General features: G+C 39.5%; 1 protein-coding gene across 1 annotated transcript; it reads left to right on the forward strand.

The window, feature by feature from the left end:
- The first annotated feature begins 420 nt into the window (after positions 1–420).
- LOC108424607 (probable nuclear hormone receptor HR38) lies at positions 421–11,707 on the forward strand. Its single transcript, XM_017692738.2, has 7 exons — positions 421–544; positions 5,042–5,886; positions 5,991–6,120; positions 6,476–6,630; positions 7,009–7,211; positions 7,307–7,485; positions 8,865–11,707. The coding sequence occupies exons 2-7, from the start codon at positions 5,050–5,052 to the stop codon at positions 9,137–9,139; spliced, it is 1,779 nt and encodes a 592-aa protein (XP_017548227.1). The 5' UTR covers positions 421–544; positions 5,042–5,049; the 3' UTR covers positions 9,140–11,707.
- The last annotated feature ends 15,760 nt before the right edge of the window (positions 11,708–27,467 follow it).

Genomic DNA, 27,467 nt, shown 5'->3' on the forward strand with positions numbered 1-27,467 from the left:
GCAAGGAAAACAACAGCAAACGTCAACAGCCCGCGTGCATCAACCCAACCAGAGCGCCGCTTCCTCTTCCAAGCGGTCACGGTCGCTTTGGCACGGCTGCCTAAAGGCATTTAAGCCAGGCGTTAATTTCGGACCCTTTTCTTTTCCTTTTTTTCGGATCTACAATGTCATCATCGCCTGACGTCTATTTATAGGCCATTCCAGGCAGTAATAGCCGCGCGCGTCTCCTGCGTCTGTACGTCTGAGCGCTATTTTTAGATCACACTGGTTCCGCCGTCTTTTGCGTCAATGGAATCCCGGTCGTGCGTGCGTCATCACGTGCGAAGGAGCGGATTGGCTGGCCACCCGGAAAGGCGTCCTCTTTGCTGTCCATATATGGCGAGACCACGCCCCCCGCGGTGCGACGTAACGGCAAAAATATATTGAATGGCACGTCAGGTGCGAGCAGCTCGCGCACTGTTTGTCTTCTGGAGATGAGACGGGACCTGCTGCTGCTCAGCTTCTCCTCTCTGTCTGGCTGGAATTAAAGAGAGTTTTCGCGCAGGTAGGCTTTCACTGAAGTGTTCTCTTGAGAACAGGTTGGCAGCGTGAGACTACAATTCTAACTTGTCCGTTCCACCTTAAATAGCGCAGCGGTCAGCATATATTCAGGCGCCTGAATGTAACTGCTGCGCCTTTTAAGGTGGAACGGAGAATTTAGAATGTTAGTCCCAACCTGTTGCGCTGTTGTTGTGCTAACTGGGCTCGTCTACGGTGTCTAAAGCAAAGCGGTGGAGTGCGGAATGTGGAGGGGGTGTGTTACTGTTTTGGTTGTAATGGAGTCAGCTCTCCAGACTGTAGACCGTGTCAGTGTGAGCAGTGCTCTGGGGTTTGTCCTCAGAGCGCTTTAGACCAGAGGATGGCCTAACTTTCTGGCCAAAAGTGCAGTGTTTGTCGTGGACTAGGGGTCAAAGAGTTGTCAAAATGGGTTTTACATCCTGTAGAAGAGAGGTGGGCGATATGGCACGAATATAATATTGCGATACTCAAAGAAACTTATACGATATATCATTTTTCACGCATTCGATCAGTTGGAACAGAACCAGTAGTGCTCCAGTTAAAAATGATACTATCAAAAAGTGTGAAATGACTGCACAGAAATCATTTTTACTCAATATTTGGCACTAAATGCACTAAAACAGGACTAATTTTGTTCTCTTTATAATGAAACATGCGCAATATGTTGACAGAATACTGTATTGTGTTGTGTTATTATAAAGACAATGATATATATGGTCATGTAGCCCTGCCCTACATGCTGTTATTATAATAGTTTGAAAGAAAACGTTTTGAAATTGATCAGTTATATGTATTATGAAAATCTGTATCTTCTCTTGTTGAGTTGATTTTATAACTAACATTTTCTGCATAATATGAATTAAAAGGATAAAAGGTGAGTTTTGAGCACTTATCCTGTCATATTTATTCCTTTGGTCACGCTGGGGTCACACTGGACTGATTTTTGCCCAAATTGCCCAAATTGTATTGTGGATAAAAGTATAAAAATGACAAAAATTGTGTGCTATTAGAGGTACAGCAATACAGAATTTCATCATTTTAGAATAAGAGTGCTCAAATCTTTTGTCAAAGTCAAAGTGTGACTGGGCCAAGGGCCAAAAAAGATAATACAAAAGTGGATGGGACAGGTATACCTGTCTCTAATGTGTGCTTTTTGGGGGAGACCAATGAGAACAAGGCTGGTGATCCATCCATCCATTTTCTAAGCCACTTCTCCGTCAGGGTCGTGGGGGGGTGCTGGAGCCTATCCCAGCAGTCTTCGGGCGGAAGGCAGGATACACCTGAAGACTGCTGGGATAGGCTGGTGATGTTTTTCCTTATTGTGCTAATGCAATGATTGAACAGTGTGTCTTCAGACAGATATAATGAAGAATTTGCCTCCATAACAAGGACCTGCAGTACCATTCTTTCTCCAGTTAAAGTATTTCACTAAAAAATCACATTGATCCTTTTCACCAATCAGACCCAGCATAGTCAGCTGGTTTCGCCACGTTTGGTATCTGGAGTTTGCTTCTTTAGCTTTAGCACTGGAGCTTTTGACTTCTTAGCTACATTAGCTCCAGTGCTAAAACTAAAGATGTCAGAGAGTCACATATGGTTAATTTACTAAGTGAAAATAAGTTAACAAGTCCTCTACAGAGAGCACACATTTTAATGCACAATTACTGTTTTTAAATGATGTGTTTAACTGAATCAACATACTGGGAATGTGGGCCTGTGTAAAAGTTATGGCACAGTTCATATTTTATGTTTATCTTCAATGTGGAGCACTTAGACTGTCACCAAAATCAACACAACATAATTTAGAGTTGTTTTAGATACAGTCATACACTGTGTGTGCACATTTCAGTGCTTCATTGGGTTATAAGTCCTTCATTTAGTTGCTATCATAACTCAGATGAAGCTATTCAGATTTACTGTGGAGCATAATTCTTTCCACCCGTTGCTGGTCACTGGGTTTATAATGCCAAGCACATACGTGGTGATGAGCATTAACCCTATGGATGGCAGTAAGGGCTATCGCATGTCTTAGTGACATGCTGCTGTTGTCTACAGTTTATTATGTGTGTAAGTATTTGACTACGTGCTCGCATGGTGCATATTCACTGGTCATGAAACAACCGTGTGATGTGGATGCCTTCCATAGAGGTCAAAAGGTCAGCTGGATTAGCTGCATTCATCATCTGAAATAACAAAGCTGTCAACAAAAAGCTGGTCAACCTGTTAGCCTAATAAATTGTGAATACAGAAGTCGTACTACACTATATATACAACTAGATACAGCATGCCCACATATATATATGATTAAGTACTTAACTTACTACTATGGCAGACTCTATTTTTCTTTTTACAAAGAGTTAAAGGGGAATTCCACCAATTTCTCAAAATTTCTATCTAGGTAAATGGTTCATATATATAAAAAAAGTGTGGTTTGGTGTGAAATGCTCTAGTTCTAGAGAATTGTTCCCAGTGGTGGTGATAGGAACCAGACATCCACCTTTAAAAGCTCCCTCACTACAAGTCACTACATGAAATGATGTGATATGAATATGCTGCCTGATGACTGAGACATTATTTTTTGATAGTTCAGAGAAGATATTGGACTAAAACTTTTTACATATTAACATTTCCCTAGCCAACAGACATGCACTCAAAACAGTCCACAAAGAAAACCTTTTTCAGATTTTCCACTGTTTTCCCATCAACAACATTCCATATATCACTGGTGGTTTTGGATATTAAATAAAATGTCTTTATTTGTGTTGTAGTCATGGAGACCCTTAGTTTCCATAATCTTCACTGTAAAGAAATTGGAGTGTCTACAGTCAACCATTTCATACCAAACCACTTTCAAATCGGGGGCTCTCCTCTTTAAGTAATAAAAAGGTACATGCATGGTAAAGTGTAGTGTACTTTTACAACCATAACACCATTGTTGTACCTCTGAGGAGATACTGTTGGTGCCCTTTTTTCTGACAGCGTACCGCCAAGTTTACTCAGTTTATTAATAATGCTTGAAAGACTCACTGATAATTACGAGCTGTCTTTTCTACCCTCCCCTCAGCTCAGTCCCCCAATGTTGGCCCTTTTGAGCTCTCTGCATTGCTTGGCCCGTTGCCCGTATCTGAAACCCAACTCCATGTTCTCCTAAATGCCGTCAGTCTTACAGGACTGGGGTAGAGAGTGTTTATAACTGGGGGGCGGGGATTTGAGCGTTAAGGGCTGGTAATAAAATCTCCTCAGGCAAGACTATCTTTCCGTACACAACCGGCTCTCTAAGCTTTTCCTGGAATTTCGGCGAGGTTTGAAAAGGCACAGTAGTAGCCCAGGAGCTGCGATAGCTGCTGCCAAGAGGTGCTAAGATGCCTCTGAAGTGACACTTCCACAAGATCTGCGAAGTTGTGCATGCGAACGGGGGTGTAGACAGATCTCATAATGCACATCAACGCTGTTGAAACAAACCCTCCTCTATATTTCATTTTTTGACGTAATGTAAAACTATATGCTATCTTTAATATCATGAGCAAATTTTGCAACAAATAGATAAACAGAAATGGTCAAAGATTAACTGGAATAAAATCTTTTTGCATTAACTTCCATTAGAGTTAAATGTTTTTTTCTTCTCCTGTAAAGTTGGCATTTTAGAAATACAAAGTTCTTGTTTCCAACAGCGGGGAAATTTTCACTGTTGTGTCAAATCCTTGTTACAACTGCACTGTTTCATTTAAAAATGAAGGTTCCTTGGCTTGGACATCTAGTTCCAGTCCTTTTATTGGTGTAGAATCTTTACATACTCTTTGGACATGCTTCAAACTATAGAGATATTGTTCACACATCATTTACAAAAATGATTATCATTAAAAAGTTGTTTTACGGAGCCATAAATTGTCCTTCTGTGGCATTAAGAACCCTTTTTGGCCCCTTTCTTTGTTAAGAGTTGTTTCAAAATTACTTACTACATTAATAATATTCTTTTATTAAGTTATAAGATTTTGTTTCAACACGGATGGCATGTTTGTAAAGCATAATTATAATAGTTAGGTATGCACAATAATATTGGAATCGTGTTGTGTATCAGCAGATAATTGCTTTTAAAAAAGTTATCAGGATCGATACTTTTAGATATGACCAGTATTTCAAACCAATATTTGATGCACTCTGGAGAGCAGAATATTTAGTTGACACCAAGTTACTGCACTAAAATAACTATATTTCTTTTAACATACACTGCATTTACTGCGTATTACTCTACAGAAATAAATGCTATATATATTTTTTTATCTTTGATCTTTGATTTCTCTGATGCTGATCCCAATTTCTACATTTTGTAAACAGCTTATATAGCAGCATCAGCAGATATGTACAGACATTGCCATTGGCCCACAATTCCAGTATTAGTGCATCCCTGATCTTATTCAGTTCTGCTGTGATAGTTATTAAAAATATTCAGTAGTCAAAAGTAATAATCGGTATATATTTGCAGCTGCAGCAATGCCTTGTGTTGAGACCCAGTATGGAGCTCTGCCTTATGAAAACAACTACTTCAGCCCCGATTTCCTAAATTCAGGACTCTCCACCAAGCTGGGCATGGACCTCAGTGGCCAGATGGAGCAGCTGTCCCCACCATCGCTGCCTGGCATCAACACTCTAGTGGAGAACCAAGCTGGTGAGCTTGACACCTTCTCCTGCCAGTTCACTGCCTCTGTCTCAGCCAGCAACATCAGCCACCCTTTAGTTGAAAGCTCAAGCCCACGTGATCAGCAGTCGCCCTTCAAACTGGATGACGTTCAGGTCTACGGGTGCTACCCAGGCACCTTTTCCTTTGGCTATCTGGACGAAACAGTGTCCTCCTGTGGATCTGACTACTACGGCAGCCCCCTTTCAGCCACTGCCTCGCCCTCCACCCCAGGGTTCCAGACCCAGTCTGCTTCGGTCTGGGACACCCCGTTCAGCCCCTATTCTTCTGCTCCTGGCTGTTGGGTGTCAGATGTCAACTCTGTTCCCCAGCAGCCCTCCTTCTTCACATTCAACACAGCATTGGAGCAGCAGCAGCAGTCACCCATTGGGGATCACCAGCTGCAAATCGGGGAAGAGGATGCTTTTGGACAGCTGTCCCAACTTCACCACGCATCTCCACTGCATTTCCAGGCCCTGGAGCTTGACCACAGGGGCTTGGATAGTCCAATGCTGAAGGAGGAAAGGCGTGAATCTCATCCATCCCCGAAAACCCGGAGCCCCAACGAAGGCCACTGCGCAGTTTGTGGGGACAGTGCCTCCTGTCAACACTACGGGGTACGCACCTGCGAAGGCTGCAAAGGATTTTTTAAGGTAAGCTGTTCCATAAACCTTAAATGAACCATCAAAATGCTGTTCTCGTGTGTTCTCCATTAGATTTATACCTTCAATATCTTATGGTTCTTGTTTTTTTACAGCGCACCGTTCAGAAGAACGCCAAATACGTCTGCCTTGCCAATAAGGACTGCCCAGTTGACAAACGGCGGCGCAACCGGTGCCAGTTTTGTCGTTTTCAGAAGTGCCTTGCAGTGGGAATGGTCAAAGAAGGTAAAAGTGAACACATGCTAACCAGCATGTTAACCCTTGAAAGTCTAGATTATTGCTTTTATTCTGCTATTATTATTCACATAATTACATATGGAATCACATAGTTTAGCTACATTTACATTCTATATCGACAGATTTGAGTCTGCACTTGCTTCTGTTTGTTTAGATGCCAAGAAATGACATCAACATGCCAACATATTTTAAATATATTCAAATTCAGATCATGAGCAACAACGGAGTAGTAATATAGAATTCTGCCTCACTTTTCTGATTGGAAATATGTTATTGCTGTTAATAAAACAATATGTTATGCACTTGCTTGCTTGTTTGCTAATGAACTCTTCTCCGTTTTCAGTTGTGCGTACAGACAGCCTTAAAGGGAGACGAGGACGTCTGCCTTCAAAGCCTAAGAATGTTCCAGACAGTACTCAGCCTGTGAACATTATTGCCTCTCTTGTAAGGGCTCATCTTGACTCCAGTCCTGTATTGGGAACACTGGACTACTCCAAGGTAAAGAAACTGAACATCTCTCAAAATTAATAGTCTTCCACCGTGGTCTTCAAAATTCCTCGATATTTCAGTGTTTGAGATGTAAAAAGAGTCATTCAGTGTGGAGTCATTTGGAGTGAAATGGTTCAGATGTCTTTACAGAGGTGTAGATAGGATCCAGGGGTCACCATGACCTCAGCACAAATATAGCAGAATATGAGAGAATACAAGATGCTACAGTACAATATACAAAAAAATACATTGTATTGTTACAGCTTTAATAAATACAGTGTCATAGATGCTGATAAAGTAATCAGGGGATTAATTTGAAGCTCAGTCTCACACCTTCAAGCCAAATGTAAAGGGTTGCATTTTAACACTGACTTCCATTCTGTCCAGTATCAGGAAGATGTGTCCAGCCTGTCTGAAAAGGAAGATGCCAATGACATCCGACTGTTCTATGACCTTCTCACCGGGACCATGGAAGTTATACAGAAATGGGCCGAGACCATCCCTGGATTCAGCGCCTTCTGTCGAGAGGACCAGGAGCTGCTGCTGGAGTCTGCCTTCGTGGAGCTCTTCATACTGAGAGTAGCTTACAGGTAAAACAGTCCCACCATTCTGATGGTTCTTCCACATCAACATTCATAAATGTGGCTTGTGGTTAGAAATGAGAACTGTATGCTTGTGCTTGCAGGACAAATCCTGAGGAGGATAAGCTGATCTTCTGTAATGGTGTAGTGCTGCACCGTTTGCAGTGTGCGCGAGGATTTGGCGACTGGCTCGATTCTATCATGGACTTCTCCAACAGCCTCCATCGCATGAGCTTGGATGTAACATCTTTCTGTTGCCTGGCAGCTCTTGTCATCATCACAGGTGAGACCCATCAGCAACTCACTAGAATGAAGTAAATGTTTATACACAGGTGCATGCAAAAGTTTGGACACACCCAGTCGAATTCACATTTTGTTGATTTTCTAAGTGAAGATCAGGGAACACACTTCTGCACGTTTTAATGGAAAATTACTGTTTATTTAGTGAATGTAGCATATTGGAAAAAGTGGTTCATGCAAATGTTTACAAAACATTATTTTATGCGTTCTTTTTTCCTATATGTTAAACTATTAAAGTCAGCAATGTAATTTAACCCGGGCACCTAAACTTTTGCAGACGCCTGTAGTGTGAGGCTTCATAATGTCAATTTTGAAGCGTTATTCATTGATATTGCATGGTTTGAGCTACGATATGCGAATGAGCCCTCTAACCAATCAGAGTGTGTTTACTGTACTGTGAGAGTTAATGTTTTGATAAATTAAGGCATTCAGGATATTATTGGGTCGGGTGTGGGCAGGGTGTGGTGCTGTGGGGAGTGGCGTGGACAGGGTGATGGAGGGTTGGTTGGAACATTTTATCTTTATCTCATTATTTTATCTCATCTTCAAAGAGGAATTTAAAAAATGTACATATGAATGTCGAAAAGTCATTCAGAGTGCTTTGGTGTGAAATCAGTCAGAATAGTCCACAATGTTAGTGATAGGAACCTGGTGATAAGGCAAAATGTTCCCTTATCTTACAAATAAGAAAACATATATTTTTTCACACTTTCAGCATGAACATTCCATTTAAAAACTCAAGAGACAGGTGTAGGTTCACTGGCTGTTTGGCTTGGAGCTAACATAGTAGCTTGTGACACTATAATACACAGCTTGTGTTTTGTATGTGTGTGTGTGTGTGTGTGTATATATATATAGCTGCTGATGGAACAAAACCTCATATCTCAGTTTTTTTACATAATTTGAACATTGTGTAAAAATTTCATGATGAATGGAGAAAAAGAAATGGCACAAAGTTACTTGGGAAAAATTATGTACATTAAAAGTAAAGTATGTTTTTTCCTTCTCCTGTAAGGGTATAATTTTGGAGATTATATTTGAAGGTTTATATATATATATATATATATATATATATACATACATACATACATACACACACACACACACACACACACACACACACACACACACACATTTGGGGTTTCGGGTTGGTAAATAAAATGGCTATTTTTGTGTTGTAGTTATGGTGACCCCTGGTTCCTACCACCACCACTGCAAAGAAATCTGTACAATTTCACACCAAACCGCTCTTGTTTGGGAATTCTTATTTAAAATGTCGACACACACACTTTAGCCACCATGCAGCCCTAATACAGTTTTCAATAAATCTTTCTTCACCATTGACTTCCACTTTCTTTGCAGACCGCCACGGTCTGAAGGAACCAAAACGTGTGGAGGAGCTTCAAAATCGCCTGGTTGCGTGTCTGAGAGATCACATCAACAGCAGCAGCAGCAGCAGCAGCAGCACAGACCACAGCAGACCTCAGCTCAACATGTCCCGCTTACTTGGCAAACTGCCCGAACTGAGGACTTTGTGCACTCAGGGCCTGCAGCGTATTTTTTATCTGAAGTTGGAAGACCTGGTGCCTCCACCCCCTATTGTAGAGAAAATCTTCATGGATACTCTACCATTCTGAGAAGCAAAGACGGAGATCACTTACCGGAAATATGTTTCCTGAAATTGGAGTAATGAGCACATTTAAAATGAAAAAAATAGACTATAAACAAGAATAATGGGCAAATATTGCCAAATAAGTAAGGAAATCTAGCATTTCTGGTCCATCACCTTCTGGAATGTTATCTGAGGGCCTTTTTTCCACCTTCCCCAGAAACTGCCATTCGTACTTACCAGTTTGACAGAAAATATGTTCTTGTATATTTTTTTATGTCAGAGCACAAAATTAGAGGGCATTTCATGTCTGTACTTTTGTTTGGTTGTGTGTGCATTTGTTTTGGGTTTGACTTAATTGCTATGCAAATATATTAATATATTCTGTGAATGCTGTTCACTTAGGTACGCAGGACTTTCTACAATAATACTTTGTAAATATGATGTTGATTTAAAGGTCCTTCCTGAAAAGCAAAGAAACAAGACTAAGGCAACTATAAAATGTATTTTAGATCATTTCAGGAACGAGCATAGTCCAAAAATATGTCATACATATGTGTGCCACTTTAAAGGGGAATTTCACTGATTTTGAAAAGTTGCTGTATAATTTAATGTTTGAGATGCAAAGTCATTCAGAGTGGTTCGATGTGAAACAGTTTATTGTAGAGAAACTTTAATGTAAAAACTACCTTCTCGGAACTAGTAGAGCCATGGTGATGACGTGATATATTGATTGTTTTAAATAAGGCTTGGCCATGAATTAATATACTGAGATTTGTGGCCATAATTAAAAATAATCACCATGTCACATTTGTATCACATGTCAGGCATCATGTAATAACTTTCTGTGAGAGAGCTTTTGGAGGTGGACATCCGGTTCCAATCACCACCATTTTTTTTTACAATTTACACCAAACCACACTGAATCACTTTGTTTACATCATGCTGGAAATTTTAACAATCTTTGAAATTCCCCAAAACATATTTACACAGCTTTCAAAATAGCATTAGCACAGGATATACATTGTTAACATGCTCTAATTATGATGAATAGTCCAGACATTTCAGTACATAACCACAGAAGAACCCCAAAAGTTCTTTTATTATGAATTTCTACAGTTTCTACAGGATGGGGCTGACGTGAACAGGGGGATACCTACCAAATCAGAAGCATTACTTGTGGTCTTTTGCAGATAAATGCAGGGCTACCATTGCATTACATTTATATATATTCCTCAATTCTTTCTTTCAAAGCAGCACAGGTATGTTGAGTCTAACAATAATGAACTCAATAAATCCACTTACCCCATCGGCATTGGGGCTGGATGGAATAATGTATTTTAAATTTTTTTAAACAAAACATTTTATCATAAAACCATAGAAAAATGGCAATTACTGAACAATGCATGTGATGTTAGGCTATAAAAATCACGTTATACCCAGGGAGTATTGACTAAAGGCTGAAAACTGCCATAATTCGGGCCATCCCTAATTAACATAGTTTGAGTTTAGTCTAAATTAGGTATGTCAAACTGGTACCTTTAAGGCCAAAGTGCTGTGGAGATAAGCATTTACCCTCATCTAACACTCTGAATTTAGTTTATGAAAGTCTTGCTAATTAGCTGTTGAGCTAAATCAGGTGTGCTTAATGAGACACTGTGCTGAAGTCTGCAGAGTTTTGGCCTGCAAGGACTGGAGCCTGACACATGTGGTCTGAATAGTGCCTTATGTTGGGAATAGATCCCATTTCTTTTTCTCTACATACCTTAGTGTGAAACCTCCATCAGTATTTTGAAACTCTTCTCATTGATTGCTTATCATAATTTCACTATTACGATTTCCACTTTAGGAACACCTGCAGGAATCCTACATGACTCAGAGTTGTGTATTTGGAACTGAATACAAATGTATTCAATTACTTCAATAGTAACACATATAAATACTATACATTGTGTAAAAAGATCACAAGATCTATAAGTAGTGAAATAGTATATAAGTAGTATTGAACTTTGTAAAAATCCAAATTTCAAAGCAAAGGCAAAGTTTTATTAACTGTGAATAATTTAACACATCCTCTGCTGAGAACACATTATTATACACAATTACTGTTTGTTTTTTTGGTGAATTTAACATATTGGGGGAAAAATAACATATAAAATAGGGCCTGTGCAAAGGTTATGGCAGTTTTTATGTCATAAGATTGTTCTATGTAGAGGATGTGTTATCGTATTGCCACCTATTAATCAGAATCCTAATTTCTAAGTACTCTAAAATTTATAGGTATTTATAGGTATTAGACCTTTCCAAATAACGGTTTGTTTCTAAAGTAAAAGGAAAGAAACTGGCACTGTATTGTACTGTACTGTACTTTTTTTGCATCCACTGATATGTAAACTGGACATGCATTGAAATGTCGACAAATGAGCAGCTATGAGTACTTCAGGCAGCATTCTTAAAAAGAGATAATGTTTTGTTTGACTTTGTATGTTTGTCATACAAGTGTGTATATGTTTGTCACATAATTTATATTTGTGAGTTTTCTTAATGTGTATTCCTAAAACTGAAAAGCTATTTGATAAACCCAATTCATACGACACTTTTTGTGTTCTATCTTCATTACAGAGATCAGCTGATATCTTCATTGCATCATTGTTCACCAGCACAGGCCACTTAAAACAGAATAATAAAGAAAAAGAGAATAGTAAACAGCTGTGCATGCTTAGTGATAACATGTCCAGTAATTCAATATTGCTATCTGTTAAAGCACTGTAAGATCTAATAATTACCAACAGTCCTAAGAACAGAATGTCAGTTAGAAACTCACAATAAGAAGAATAATCAGAATCTAGAATGGTTTAACTCTAAATTTCAGACTAGCGTTAAGGGTGCATAATGGCCCTGTCAAAATGGCCATTAAGTACAAGTTATTCACAGTAAACTCCTAAATTATACAGAAGCCTCGACAACAAAATATAATTCAGATGTTTTAGTATTTACTATGCCAACTCTTTACCTTTATAGTCAAGGTACAGAAGTTCCTTATAAAGTATCATTAAGCCTATACCAGAATAGGTTGCTTATGCTTTTTTCTTTACTTACAGTGTTTATACAGTGTTTGATCAAGAGCTTTTTTCCACAGGACTTGAAGGGGGAATTCTCAACATGCTAGGTCATTCATATGTAATGTATAATACCTTGTATCTTTGCCTCTTATTTCACTACACACACTATAGCCAAGTTTCTGTACACTCCTCCTAAACAAGTATGCTAGTAAGACCCACCTAGGTAACAACCACCTAGGATTAGTTAGTACTAATTAGTACTAACTAATACTATTAGTACCTAACCAACCACCTGGGATACCATATCAATGGCCTAACAACACATGTTGCAGTGGCATCCCAGGTAGTTGCTTAGATGTTGCTAAGCCATTACCAGGATATCCCAAGTGGTTGCTAAGGGGTTGCTAGGCAGTTGCTGTGCTATTCTAGGTGGTTGCTAGAGTGTGTTTAGACCATTTCTATGGTGGCAACTGCCTGGAATAGCACAGCAACTGCCTAGCAACCACATAGGATACCCTAGCAATGGCCTAGCAACATCTAAGGACCATAGCTTGGATGTTGGGTTATCATAGCAACAGTCTACCAATGCTTTACCAGTGCTGGGGGTTTTTACATTCTTGTTAAAACTTTGTCTTTTCTGGAATTCTGTGAGGCTGCTTTGTGACAACATCCATTGTAAAAAGCGCTATACAAATAAATTTGAATTGATTTGACTTTAGCAACCACCTGGGATGCCAAAGCATTAGCCTAGCAACACCTTACCAATCACCCTAACAACAAGCTGCACAGCCTAATAACAACAATACCATTGTAACTGTTCGGAATCACTATATAAACCCAATTAAGTTAACTCTTGAAGCATTATTTGCTGACTTTGTTAAAGCTCATTCACAAACTTTCCCTCTGTAGTTGTTTTTGTGATGTCATGAAAATCACTAACGTATATCCTCCTGGTTATCCTGCAGCAGGTTATCCCAATGCATTCGAATTTATAAGTAATATTTCAGCTCAGATTTGAATGAAGCATTCTACAGGACAGCCAATCAGAGCAGAGGTCGTTCACATATATTAGTCTTAAAGATACAGACTGTTTAATTCTAAGGTATGAGGTTGGAAAATAAATAAATACATACATTTTGATGGTACATAAACCTACACATACATCAGCCAAGACATCAAAAGACATAGTCAGCAGGTACCAGTGGGACATGCAATATTTAGCTCATCTACATTTAAGATCTTTGGCAGACACAATGGAAAAAAAAGAGAGAGGGTGTGAGTACCGAAGGTGCAAGGCGGTTATCCGAGCATGAGCAAGATGTGTGGTAGACTATCCAGTGGCACTTGTGCATGAGCAGTTAACTTAGAGGACTCTCTGAATAGCTGAATCAGCTATGGCACTGTAACTGCTGACTGTGTTCTGTCACTGAATTTGATTCTCAAATAATGCCTCAGCCTTCTGTGACTTCTCAAAGAGATGGAACAGTAGTGATGTTTGTTTGTTATGCAGAGATCAGTCAGTGTCATGGCCATGGATTTATAATGGTTCAAAAGACTCATAGTTACAAGTGTCTAAAATGGTTCTTTGGAGCACATGCAATAAAATGGATGTCCAGACTTTGAATCTAGCTTCTGTCCCATCCTTATGTTTTTATTATTATATACACACCTTCTAAGCCCCTTCTCCTTCCAGCTCGCTGGAGCCTATCCCAGCTGTCATCGGGCAGAAGGCAAGATACACCCTGGACAGGTTGCCAGTCCATCACAGGGCAGACAGACAGACATTCACTCATACCTAGGGGCAGTTTACCACGTCCAATTGGCCTGACTGCATGTCTTTGGACTGTGGAAGGACACTCACAGGGAAAACTACACACAGAAAGGACCCTAGTTGCCCAGCCGGGGAATCAAACCCAGGCCTTTCTTGCAGTGAGGTGACAACGCTACTCACCGCACCATGGTGCCGCCCTTTTATTAGTATAGATATTTTAAAAATGAAATAAACTCTACCCACTATTTGGAATAAACTCTGTTCTGGAATGCTTTAATGGCAGATTTGCAACATGTTGTTCAGGTTAGTTTGATCATAATCATAAACTACAGTTTTTTAGATGATTCAGGAGATTCTCCTTGGGTTTTTTTAACAGATTAAACAGATGTTCTTGGAGTTTTTCCCTGCATTTTGCTCGATTCATTCTTTCATCATTTCTAACAAAATGTCCCATTCTTATTGATATAATTCTGTTTATATTTCTAGACTGGTGACGCTCCTAAAACTATTGCTCCAGGTGTTTTAATCCAAGTAATGGGCCAAGTAAGCACTCCAAGTTTGGACTATTTTCATTTGTCATGATATTTCCCTCTCCTTCTTATTGAGTTTGGGGGCTCCAGCCACACTCACTGCTAACAGGTGTATAAAATCGAGCACATAGCCATGCAGCCTCCATAGACAAGCGACAGCAAAAGAATGGGTCATCGAAAAGAGCCCAGTGACTTTTAATTAAACACTATTATGGGATGTCAGTTTGTGAAATTTCTGCCCAGCTAGATCATCCCCAGCCAACTGTAAGCACTATTACACAATTTGTACAAAATGTTGTGACATCCATTGGGAACTATCTGACACATCGATAGAAAACCTATCAACAGTCTTCATTTAACACAGCTATGAAAAGTGATTTCACGTTTCCTAGTAACATTACTTAGAGGAAGCATGTACAGTGAGAAAAGATACCTAGGACACTGCAGATAGATAAAATAGTAAGTAATCAGAAAAATGTATTTGAAGGCTGACAGATGATCATCCCCAAGCTTATATCTGACCAAACAACTATAGTTACGATGTCAAACTTGGAACAATAGAAAAAACCCTTTTTGGTGCTATATGGAACCCTTTTCTAAAAGGTTCTATATAGAACTATAGACAATATATTCTCCATCAATCTAAAGAACGCTTTCGCAATATAAAGAACCTTTTAATCACACAAAGGTTCCTTTGAGTGTTCATGGTTCTATATAGAGAGTACATGAAGGCCTATTTGTGTAAGAATATTTGAAATATCACACCAATCATTTAGCAGAAGTAAATTTAAAGACAAAGATGAATCCAAGAGTTAACAAATACTCAATTAATCTGCAGCAGATGCAGAAGACTTGACCTCACAGGCCATGCAAAGACTATTCTGCAGACAGACATGGGGTCATTTACAGGCTTGGCTTAGCGTCATCTGACCAAGCAATTTCTTTCCAGGGAATGTCCAGCCAGAAAGAACCAGCAGTGGCAGAGGATCCGGTAACTCTGATCATATCAACTGTTTTCCAGTTCTAGCTGAGGCAGTAAAAAAATGTGAAACGGTTCACCAGAAGGCAGTGAGATGGACAGGAAACTGCAGAATTGCTGGCGTCCTTCATGAACATGAACGAAAAGTTATATGTTGAATAACCATCACACACACAATAAACAATTTTTTGGGCTTAAAAAGATAGGTAAGCTACATGCTTTTTTTGTTTTGAAACTAAAACACGTTTTCTTTAATAACACATTAAACATACATTTAACATTTAGTAATATTTGCTGAAGCCACCCTTACCAATATTACTGTAACTTAGCTGTGGAGAACACTTGTGGTGGGATCTCAGATCACCACTCCATGCAGAACATTTCCAGTTCCTGGATGGCCTTCTTTAGTACATACCACAGGTTTTCAATTCAAGATTGTTTTATTTATTAGGGTTACCTATAATTTTGGGATACCATAGCAATGGCCTAGCAACACAATCATAAACACCCATAAACTCAGCTGCATTCTTTTACATCATTTCCGTAAACATGATGGACAGAGCATTCCATGCACTGTACACTCTGACCCTTTGCTATTCATGCAACACTCTAGAGTACAAAGAGGCATGCACTTGCACCTAAATTTGACACAGATGTCACTTATGATTTGTGCTACAAATGCTATTACTGGGGTTTCATGATTGATACTGACATACAATGTCCTGTAGAAAACAAACGCCTTATAAAGGTTTTCACTCAAGCAGTCACACCTCTGAGCTTGACTCCTTGTCCTGATTTTAAAGTGCAATCTGTTGAGTTGTTTACCTTCAGCTCTTTTACACCAGCACACAGACACAGCATTGCTGGCCTTGAAGGCATTCATGGGCTGGGGGTTAGGGAACCTGGAAGGTCGCCGGTTCAATCCCCAGAGCCGACAGCACATAGCTGAGGTGTCTTTGAGCAAGACATCTAACCCCTAACTGTTCCCCAAGCGCTGCGGATAGGGCTGCCCACCGCTCTGAAGAAGTATGCTTACTGCCCCTTAGTGTGTGTGTACTCACTAGTGTGTATGTGGTGTTTCACTTCACGAATGGGTTAAATGTGGAGATGAAATTTCTCCATTGTGGGACTAATAAGGGTCTGTTTATATGTCACTGTAGCTTAATGTCGTACATCTGAAACACAAATCTGTTGGTTTTGTGACATCACAGAGACAGGGAATACAAAATGGTCCGTTTTTGTGGGCTGCATGGATTGAGAAGTGAATGATACATTATGAAGGTTTTGCAATGCTTATACACAATATATATGTATATGTATATATATATATATATATATATATATATATATATTAAGGGTTCTTTAGTAAAAGCAGTGGTCCTATTTAGTTCCATATAGAGCCATTTCATGCTTAAAGTTCTTTGCATAGGGAAATGGTTCTTCAGATTGAGGGAGAATGTGCTGTTTATGGTTTTATAAATACTCATAGCAAAAACTGTTCTATATAGCACCAAAAAGGTTCTTTTGCTTGGAACTATGGTGGACCCTTTTCAAAAAAGGTTCTTTGGCTTATAACAGTAGTGGAACCCTTTTTGGTGCTATAGAACCCTTTTCAAAAAGGCTTTTTATAGAATCATCTATAGCTCACTCTCCATCAATCTGAAAAACCCTTTCATGGTGCAAAGCACCAGAGTTCTGTGCATGTTCATGGGTCTATGTAGAACCATTTTATTGAAGAACCATCTTTTAAAGAGTGTAGCACCTTTCTTATTGTTACAATGTTAAGCTTCACTCTCTAAAAAATGGTTCTTTAAGGGTTCTTTAGTAAAGACATAGATTCTATATAGAACCATTCTATATAGAAACACTCAAACAACTGTTTGCTTGCCTAAAGTGTTCTATGCATTGTGAAATTGTTATTCAGATAGATGGAGAATGTGTTGTATATGGTTCTGTATAGAACATTTTTGAAAATGGTTCGAGATAATACCAAAAATGGTTTTCTGCTGTTATAAGCTCAACATCATAACAACAGCAAAACCCTTTAATGCTATATAGGACCATTTTCAAAAAGGTTGTATACTGAAATATATACAACACATTCTCCGTCAATCTGATTTCATGATGCCAAGAATCATTTAAGCATGAAATGGTTTTATATAGAACTGCAAACAGAGGCAGTGGCTTCTATCAGCAGGACACTGCATCCAAGAATGGTTTGGTGAACATGATAAAGAGCTTACAGTGATCTCAATCCATTTCAGCATCAGTGGGAAGTGCCAGAAAACAAAGTCCAAATTTGCAGCGGCTCCACTTCTCAACTTCTATTTGAGTGTAGGTGTCTCGTGTCTGATTGATGTCTTGTTGAATGTCTGGACCAGAACATCTCCCAGATCATTGCACTGCCTCCACTGCCCTTTCTGCTTACCACAGTGCATCCTGGTGCCATCGCTTCCCCAGGCAAACCAGGCCGTTCATGTGATGTAAAAGAATACAGGACTCACCAGACTAGGCAACCTTCTTCTGAGGTCCTGTGTTCACACTTGCATGCCCACTAAGCGAAATTATGTTGGTAGGTTACAACAAGTATTTGCCAATGTGGTGAGATGACGTCACTTAATAAAATCACTCACAACAAGTAAAAAATGATCAAGAAATATGTTAAATAATCCTATAATAAGATTAACAACAATGAGAAATATTACATTGCCTGATTAGATCTAATATCATTTTGCTTGAAAAAATGCCATTTTTTGCAGCACCAGATCTTCCTGTAGCTTTGAATCAGTCATCTTGATTTACACACATTGTATGTAAGTGTACCTGTGGCTGTATTTCACTGTACGGGTCATGAGTGCAGGGGGATAGCATGCTTGGATCTGTGCTTTGACGCCTCTTTCATATATGCATGCCTGCATGTTTGCTCGGACGCTCTGGACTCTTCTGTAGAAGCCAGACAAGAAGGCAAGTGGAAAAGCCTCTGGCCAAATAGATATTTTTAGACCTGGCCATTGTCAGAGCCTGGAAACCTCTGTAATCTGACCGGCCCTCCTACAGAGCTGTTGATAAATGAGTTGGCACGCACCTGCCTCCATACCAGCTGCCTGACCAGTAGACACACTGTATGCCCAACAGGCTATCCTTTTCCTAACGCTTTCTAAAGCTAGGAGACCAAACTTGAAATGGTTAGACATGTTGCTCAGGAGTCATCCTGTCAAGAGCCATGAGGAGATTCTTTTAAAGTGCTAATGAAAGCTGTTATGACCTTTTCACTTTGCTTTTCTATCCTAAATAGGCAACTACATACACTGTGAAAGTGCAAATAGGACCAAACCTAGCAAGAAGAACTAAAACCTGTAAATCTGCCATTGGTTTCTATGGTGCTGTACACTGAGCCAAAGACGTTGGACTCTTTTAGTGCTCTTGTTCCACCCATTCAAGCCGTCATGTGATATACAGCAGTCTTATAATCTTCAAAGAGATAATGTTACCCTCATGCCTGCGCTACACCCTTCCTCATGGCATAGGGGGCACTTGTTGTATTGGAAACTTCCCTCCCCTCCAGATAGAGAATATGAGAATGTTACATTTATAAGACAAGCGATGGGATAGCTTGTGGTTTCACCAACCAGCCAGGCAGGCTCTGGCCACTGGCCCAGAAGTTTTCTCACTAGCCCTGCCTCCCTCTGGGCCTAGACGAAGCTGAGGAGCAAGGTCAGGAGGAGAATGGCATGAGCTCTTTATTTCACTTAGGCTTTTATGCCAAAATGTGAAATCATCTGCCCTCATAAAATGACTGCAGGAACAAAATATGACATATGGTACTGTGCAAAAGTCAGAGACCCTCTTTATTTCTTTAAAGCAGCACTATGTAATGTTTTTGTTAAAGCTAAAAGAAGCAGCATTAATGAGTATGGAGTAAAAAGAACACTAAAATATTATGAGCATGCACCATTGTGAGTCACCCTGTAAAGCCTGAAATAAACATTTATAAGTGAAAAGTACAAGGACAGAGTTTTGTGGACCATGTCACACATATTAACGTCACACATACAGGCTCAAGAAGAAGCTCCAACGTAATGTTTAGGTCTAAACGCAAAATACTGATGACAATAGCAGATAATTCACACACACCCTTTGTGTCCTGCACCAAGTTTTGACAGAATTCTCTTCAAATACTCTTTCAATACACTCACAAAAGTCAGAGTCATCAGCTTGTGGGGGTTTGAGAAACAGCCAGCGTTATACATGTTCTTTCACACATTGCATCCAATTACACATTTTCACCACAGAGGTCTCCAAATCCCCAAAATCTATTGCTTTAATTTGGAAAATGGAACTCCGGACGATTGGGAAAGACCTGCTAGACCACCTGCACTGCCCCCATCAAATAAACATCACTTAAAGCTTTCATCTTTGAGAGAGAGGAGAAAATCAAGCTGCTTCAGATCTGAAAACACCCACAGGTGTTTCTGTCCATCCTTCCACTGTGAGAAGACAACTTGGCACTATGGGTCTGAAAGGACGTGTAGCTGCCAAGAAGTCAAGAAGCCTCACTGAGAAAAAGAGATAGACACATCAAACAAAGAAGCTGAACAATGGACTGACCACCCCAGAGTCCAGTCCTCAACATCACTGAATGTGTTTGATTAGTTCAGAAAATGATCAACCAACTTCTATGACTGAACTTTGAAGGTGTGTCTGCAGATTCTTTGAAAAAGCTGAAAGTGAGTCTCCTGAATATATTGGGAGCTGTAATAAAGGTAAAGAGTGATACACTGAACACCCAAACAAAAACAACATAAAGGTTTAGACTCATTTAAAATGTTGACCAGGATCCAAAGGGTAATGCACTAGGCAGTCTGGCGTTTTAAATGAAGCCAGCATATTGATTACAGCATGCAGTATTAATGACATTATGATAGCCTCAGTCTGAAGTGATTATGTAATAGCCTAGTAGCATGAAACATGGAGAGGTGTAACTCTCTTAATAGTAAGCAGGATCTCATGCCTGCAATACATGTGTTGAGGGACAGGAAGTACAAGGCTAATTTTGGACAGTTATCCTCTCTAGCTGTGGTACTACGTCTACAGTGTAAGACAGCAGCTCTCAATAAAGTGGCTCATTAACACTCAGCAGGTAATTATACAGTCCGGTATGAGATGTATTGCACTGTGTAAAAGTCAGAGACCACAGGCACAAAAGCAGAAATCATAATTTAGTAGAATTATATAGAAGCTATGATATCAGATGTTTGAATGTTCAGTGTGTCTCTCTTCACCTTTATTACAGCTTCCAATCTTTTCGGGAAACTCACTTTCAGTTTCTCAAAGAATCTGCAGACACACCTCCAAAGTTCAGTCTTAGAAGTTGGTTGATCATTTTCTGAACTAATCAAACACATGCAGTGAAGTTGAGGTCTGGACTCTGGGGTGGTCAGTCCGTTGTTCAGCTTCTTTGTTTGATGTGTCTGTCTCCTTTTCTCCGTGAGGCTTCTTGGCAGCTACACATCCTTTCAGACTAATAGCACTGAGTTGTCTTCTCACAGTGGAAGGATGGACAGAAACACCTGTGGATGTTTGTTTTCAGATCTGAAGCAGCTTGATTTTCTCCTTTCTCTCAAAGATGAAAGCTTTAAAGTTTGTTTGTTTGTTTGATGGAGATTGGTGGTCCAGCAGGTCTTCCAGGTGGTTGTTAGAATTTTCAATGTAGCTCATAATCAGTTTCTGAACTTTTGGAAACTCTCTTAGTTTTGCAAGTGGACGTCCTTATGCAAGTGGACTAACTTATAACCCATAACTCTGACACATCTCTTATAACTCAGACACATCTCCTCAAAATTATCTCCTGAAATATCTTCTTTCACTTCCTGGCCTTTTTCGTTGATAATTAAATGATCTCTGACTTTTGTGCAGTACTTTACCTCAGGGATGTTCCTGTATAACTCAGTATAAGCTATTAGAGTTGGGTACAATCAAGCAAACGCAGTTTGTTCTTGCCACATGTACTGTTAGAACTGAAGTATGAGGCCAAAATGATTTCTGCTCAGCCTAGAAGTTAGAACACATGGCAAAACTCCTGACTGACTGTGCAAGCCAAGCAATATGAAGCATGCCTATACTGTATACTGCTGTAAATCTGCCTGAATAGAACAGTACTTTAACTACTGAGGATATGGAGGAGAGGAAAGCTGCGCAGCTTGGTTGATGAACTGATAAAATAGCAGTGCTGCAGTTGCCTATGCTATTGTAAATTGTGTTCCAGGATAGAACATTAGTGCTTATTCGTACTCTACGTCATATTAATACGGTATTCTGGCCTAAACCTAGAGTTTAGTATGTTGTTTGTCATGTTATGTAACATCTTGTAGTGCAGCATTTCATCCCCCCGTATAACTGGTTTGACAGAATTTATGGTTTTTAATCATTTTCATGTTTTCATTCACTAATGTTCTCTCATGAATGTACAATGAATCCCTGTGGCACCAACCATCCCTGATTGCTAGCTTAGCCACTGAACTACAGGCCAATAAAGCAACTCACCAAACAAAATCATTGATGTAATCTTTACTCAGGACTAAATAGACACCAGAGACATCTTTGCTATAATATTAGATATTTGGCTTTCTTTTGAAAGAAAAGCATTCATCCATTAATTTCTTCATCATTTTAACCACATAATCCACTACAGTCGCAGTAGCAGTTGAGAAAGCAGAGAATCCCAGACGACCCTGTCCCCAATAATTTTATCCAGCTCATTATGTGGCAGCGTGAGCCACTCCGAGACCAGCAAGGAGATATAATCCCTCCAGCAGGCCCTAGAACGACCTCGGGGTCTCATCACAGTAGGCCATGCCTGGTAAACCCCCACATGGAGGCATCCAGGGGGCATCTGATCAGATGCCTGAACCACTTCAATTGGTTTCTCTCAGTGTTGAGAAGTAGCGTCTCTTTTCTGGGCTCCTCACCCTATTAATCCTGCCAAGAAAGCAAATTTCAGCCGCTTGGATTCGCAATCTCATTCTTTTAGTCATTACTCAAAGCTCATGACCAGAGGTGAGGATTAGGATGTAGACTGACCGGTAAACAGAGACCTTTACCTTATGGCTCCCTTATTACCACTGCTGTCTGGTACAGTGACTGCATTACTGTTGTCACTTGTGCCAGCCTTTGGCCAATCTCACCATCCCTCTTCCCATCACTTGTGAACAAGACCCAGAGATACTTAAACTCCTCCACCTCTTTATCACGTCTTTTGTTTTCTTTAAAAAAGCCAAAGTATGCTTTATTTACATTTTACTGACCCCTTTATTTTAAACAAAGGGCATCAAACAAAGGCATGTTTATATATATAATTTTTACAAAAAGAATGCTACATATACAGTTTTTTTACTGCAAAGGCTCAAATATCTTAAAATCCACAAGGTTAATTTTACATCACTCTGTAGGGGTGAGGAGTGCAGTGACATAAAAGCAATTACCAGTATACCAGGATACCAGTTTCCTAATGGGGGCTTTACCATACTGTGATACGCCCAAAAACAATGAGCCACAATTAGCCCAGCCAAATGAACAGAGCCGTTTATTATCAGAGTAACATACAACTTTACTTAATATTTCAAAACTGTAATAATGTCCCACATTCAGACTGAGATTCAAGCAGCAAAACATCCTCATCTAATATACCAGACTGATGTAACATCATTACTTCACACTACAAGGGCTAATTAGCTAGTAACAACAAATCAAAAGAGCAGTGCATCATGGTTCTATAACTGAAGTTTAAAACATTCACAAAGTTTTGTGTGTTTTATTCAAACCTCTCAAAAAAGTTTTGCATTAAAAACCCTGCTGACAAAATAGCACAGACCAGTGTGAATTCCATTCCATATCTAAACTGGTTTATGCTGGTTTGGTGCTGGTTTAGCTGGTCACCTGGTATGGCCATCCTGGTTGACCAGCCTACCAGCATCCCAAACACAACATATGTGGTTTTGTGGTGACCTGCTATGTTGGTCTTTGCTGGCTTTTCTAGCAGGGAAGTTTTCTTAGCTAGCAAGCTAATTAGCTCACTGAGGCTAATGAGTGCTGTGAGAAATATTTTTACAAAATTAGTGCAAATGAATGCCTCTACACTCGTAATAACTAGAACACTGAGCATCTTCTTTGCATGTTAACATCTTATCTTTGACGACATTTGAAATTGGGTGAGTTTTCATAATTATGAATGTGTTATGGCAAATTGTAAAGTTTTTCAGGTTTTGCTACCTGAACCAGTCTGCTACAGTGCCACCCTGAGGCAGAGCAATATTGCAGTGCTGGTTAGTTAAAAGACAGAAGCTTGCCGTTTGCGGGCGAAGCACCTGAAAAATGAGCTTTCCCTGAATTTATTTTTTTTTTAGCATTTTTTTTCCAGTATAACTCCATATAAAACTTTTTCTAGGTACTCCTTGAATTTTGATTTTGAGACATTCAAGACGTTCATTGGGAGGACCTGGAGCCATCATGAACCCCTGTATTTTTACACCTTGATCATGTTGTACTTACAATGACCGAAATGGTAGCTTTAAGTCCTCCTCCAACTCAGTAAGTATTCAAATCATAATAAATTTTGCCCTCACGTCTTATGAATACATGAAAAAACATTAGTTTGTGTAATGGAAAATACTGTTTAAACTCATACTGGCCAGCCCTCCTCTGTGATTTCAGTCTGTCATTCTCATAGCACAGCTAATGTTTTACTTCCATTATGCAAAACCTAACCTTACTCAACCTTACCAAAAAGCTAATCCTAACCCTGGTCCTAATCCTCACCCAAACCTTAACCTCAGCCCAAAATCTAATAAGTTGTTTGCCATGTTACTGAGAAACATTGAGTGTTTGTTTCATTCAAAAAGACCAATCAAAATAAAGTGTCACCAAGAACTTCCCATTTTAGGCATGCATCCCCATGAAATCTCAAGCAACAAATAACGTTACATCAGCCAGTGAAGGGTTAGACCTTAGACCTTTGAGGCTTTGCTGATCTAACCACATCTTGAGGTCAGGTTTAAGTCAGCCAGCTCTGTGACCTTTCTACTGCAATTTATGCCTGTCAAGTATAATATGTCTTCGAATTAAAGCATGGAAGACAAACATATGATTAGCTAAGTGACTTGATTGCCTTTCTGGCACCATTTCTATTATTAAATTATTCATTTGGCACCTGCGAGCACTTCCTTACAGTATCTGTCACGTGCTACCATAATCCTATCTTATTGTATCCCCCCCCCCACCCCCCCGCCCCCGGAGGGACACACGGACCCTCCCAGTGTACAGCGTGTTCCTTCGAAGGCTCATGTTTTATCTTTTGCAGGCAGAGGCCCTGGGACAGAAGTGTGCTTCCAGTATTAGCCTCATTCAGCTCACTAAAATAGCTCCCATCACATGAAATCAATAATGTCACCTAGAAGTGTCAGAGTAGCATTGACGGTCCTTGGACAGGCACATAATGAACTGCTTGTGGTGCCATCAATACTGTTTCACCCCATCCAATAATGAATAAATAAGTAAATGAACAAAAGAAAGCTGAGGCCCATACAGCAGCTATTCTCAAGCAGTTATAGTCTAAGGACCTATTTGTGGATTGCAGGTGCCACTGCGCCATCCCCCTACCGCATCCCCCAAACACCTCCTTCATTACTTTCATTTTATAAAACAAGACCTTGTCTTACCAAATTAGGAATAACTTGTTGAGTGGATGCAGCACGGCCTTGAATTGTGATTGGCATGTTTTTCATTTTAATAATGTTTAATAATCTACCATTTTAAAACAGGTACTTTTATATATGGCCAATCTTTAATAAACTGACCAAATGAAAACTTGCTTACAGTGTAACTTCACAGTATGCGGCATCACAGTAGTTCAGACAATTAGAGACAATTTTGCAATAACAAATGTGTTGTTTGCTAATGAAATTGTTTTGAATAGAGATTTTTTGTTGCGATCTTTCACTTTTGCAATGGGTAGATACTGTGAAGTTTAAACGTCCCCAATAAAATTCAATGTTTTATTGATTGGAGTGGAACTGCAAATGCATATTCTCTACAACTTAAATATTCCACTTTTAGTGCACAGCTTCTACTTGTTGGTTGGTGTTAACACATTGGGGGGAAAATAAAACATAAAATATAAAATATGCCATAACTTTTCTTCAGATTTCATGTTTTTTCCAATATAATAAACTAAGTAATTGTTTTCTCTATACATTGGGGCAGTCATGGGCCTCGTGACCGGAAGGTCGCCGGTTCAATCCCCAGAGCTGACAACACATGACTGAGGCGTCCTTGAGCAAGTCACCCAACCCCCAACTGCTCCCCGTGCGCTGCGGATTGGGCTGCCCACCGCTCCGGTCAAGTGTGCCCACTGCCCCCTAGTGTATGTGTGCTCACTATGTGGTGTTTGACTTCACGGATGGGTTAAATACGGAGGTGAAATTTCCTTGTTGTGGGACTAATAAGGGTCACTTAATCTTAATCTTAATCAATTCAACAACACATGGAACTTGCCCAGAGTCACCCAAGCTTTGCATATGACTGTACTTGTTTGTCACATTTATTTACAGTCTGAACTTCTCTGGTACTTTTATCTAGTTTTATCCCTCCTTTTTCAAACTTTTTCACCTTGACTTTCTCTGAAAAGGTCATGAATGTTTCTGTGAGACTATATATATACTACTGACTAGTGCTGCCATCTACTGGATGCCAGGCTCACAGTCTCAGGGTGTAGACTCAACATGAGAGGCCTCCCACAGCAATTTGTCCTTTTGGACTTTCTCATCTTCATATCATATATATATGTGTGTGTGTGTGTGTGTGTGTGTGTGTGTACATATATATATATATATATATATATATATATATATATATATATATATATATATATATGTACATTTTAATAGCTGTTATTTGCAATTGTAGCTTATTTTCAGAAATTTCAATGCAGCATCATTATGGGGATGAAGACCATCAAGTGATTTTCTAGGAGAACAGAGGGAAAATCCAAGTTATTCAAATGCAGTAATCTTTTACAGGTTGCTAAATACTTATTATTGTAATAGTGTAATGGGATTATAACGTCTGTACTACTTTTTAGAACATTATCCCACTATACTGGCAGTTTCAAGTGTATGTCTGTGTATGTCTCAAACCTAAAACAAACAAAATGATTTGCCAGTGTAGTGAAATAAGTAGAAAATGTGTAGAAATAAGTTGAATAATCTACTGATATTCTTACAACAACCTCAAAATGACTACACTAGATTTAAGATTATTTCACTAGCTAACATTTTCTTGAAGCTTTGTCACGCATTTAAAAATGTGCATCCAGGGGGCGCCATTCCTGTCTTCTGCCTGGAGCCCCACAACCACTAAATCTGCCACTACTGGTGTACCTTTCTTGAAGTAACTCTTTTGGGAAGACTTCACACCAAACCTTGGAACACTGCTGTGAGGATTTGATTGAGTATTAATGAGGTGAGATACTGATGTTGGATGATTGATTCTGGATCACTCCAACTCATCCCCAAGGATTACAGTTTACAGTACGCTGTACACAGACAATGACTGACAGAGGCTTTTAACATTTATATTTCCAGAAACTGGGACATAGTAGCTAATGAATTTTACTATTAGTATTGCTAAGATTTTTAGTTAGCTGAAATAACCAACGTAATCATTCATAAAGAAGGCCAAAAAGGGATGATGCCCTTACATTTACAAACATGAATATGGTATTTACCCACAATGATAACTGGGTTAACCATTGCAGAAACATTTGTCGGTAGGCTATTCACATACAAAGCTTATATGGACACACTGAAATTCTGGAATAATTCTTATTCTAAGGGCTAGCCAGTCATGAATATTATTCAAGAAATAAATGTTCTGATGGCAGTTGAGCCCATAAAATCACTGTGTGCTCCTGACAGACTTGTTTAAACTGGTTTACACTTTACATAATCTTTATAACAGGA

This window comes from Pygocentrus nattereri, chromosome 21 (genome assembly GCF_015220715.1).
Source record: "Pygocentrus nattereri isolate fPygNat1 chromosome 21, fPygNat1.pri, whole genome shotgun sequence".
Lineage (NCBI taxonomy): Eukaryota > Metazoa > Chordata > Actinopteri > Characiformes > Serrasalmidae > Pygocentrus > Pygocentrus nattereri.

Bases quoted from the DNA above. Each gene is read 5' to 3' on its own strand.
- LOC108424607 (XM_017692738.2), top strand. From the start codon at position 5,050: ATGCCTTGTGTTGAGACCCAGTATGGAGCTCTGCCTTATGAAAACAAC. The intron at 7,212-7,306 runs GTAAAACAGTCC...TTGTGCTTGCAG, and splicing joins ATACTGAGAGTAGCTTACAG to GACAAATCCTGAGGAGGATA. The intron at 7,486-8,864 runs GTGAGACCCATC...CTTTCTTTGCAG, and splicing joins AGCTCTTGTCATCATCACAG to ACCGCCACGGTCTGAAGGAA.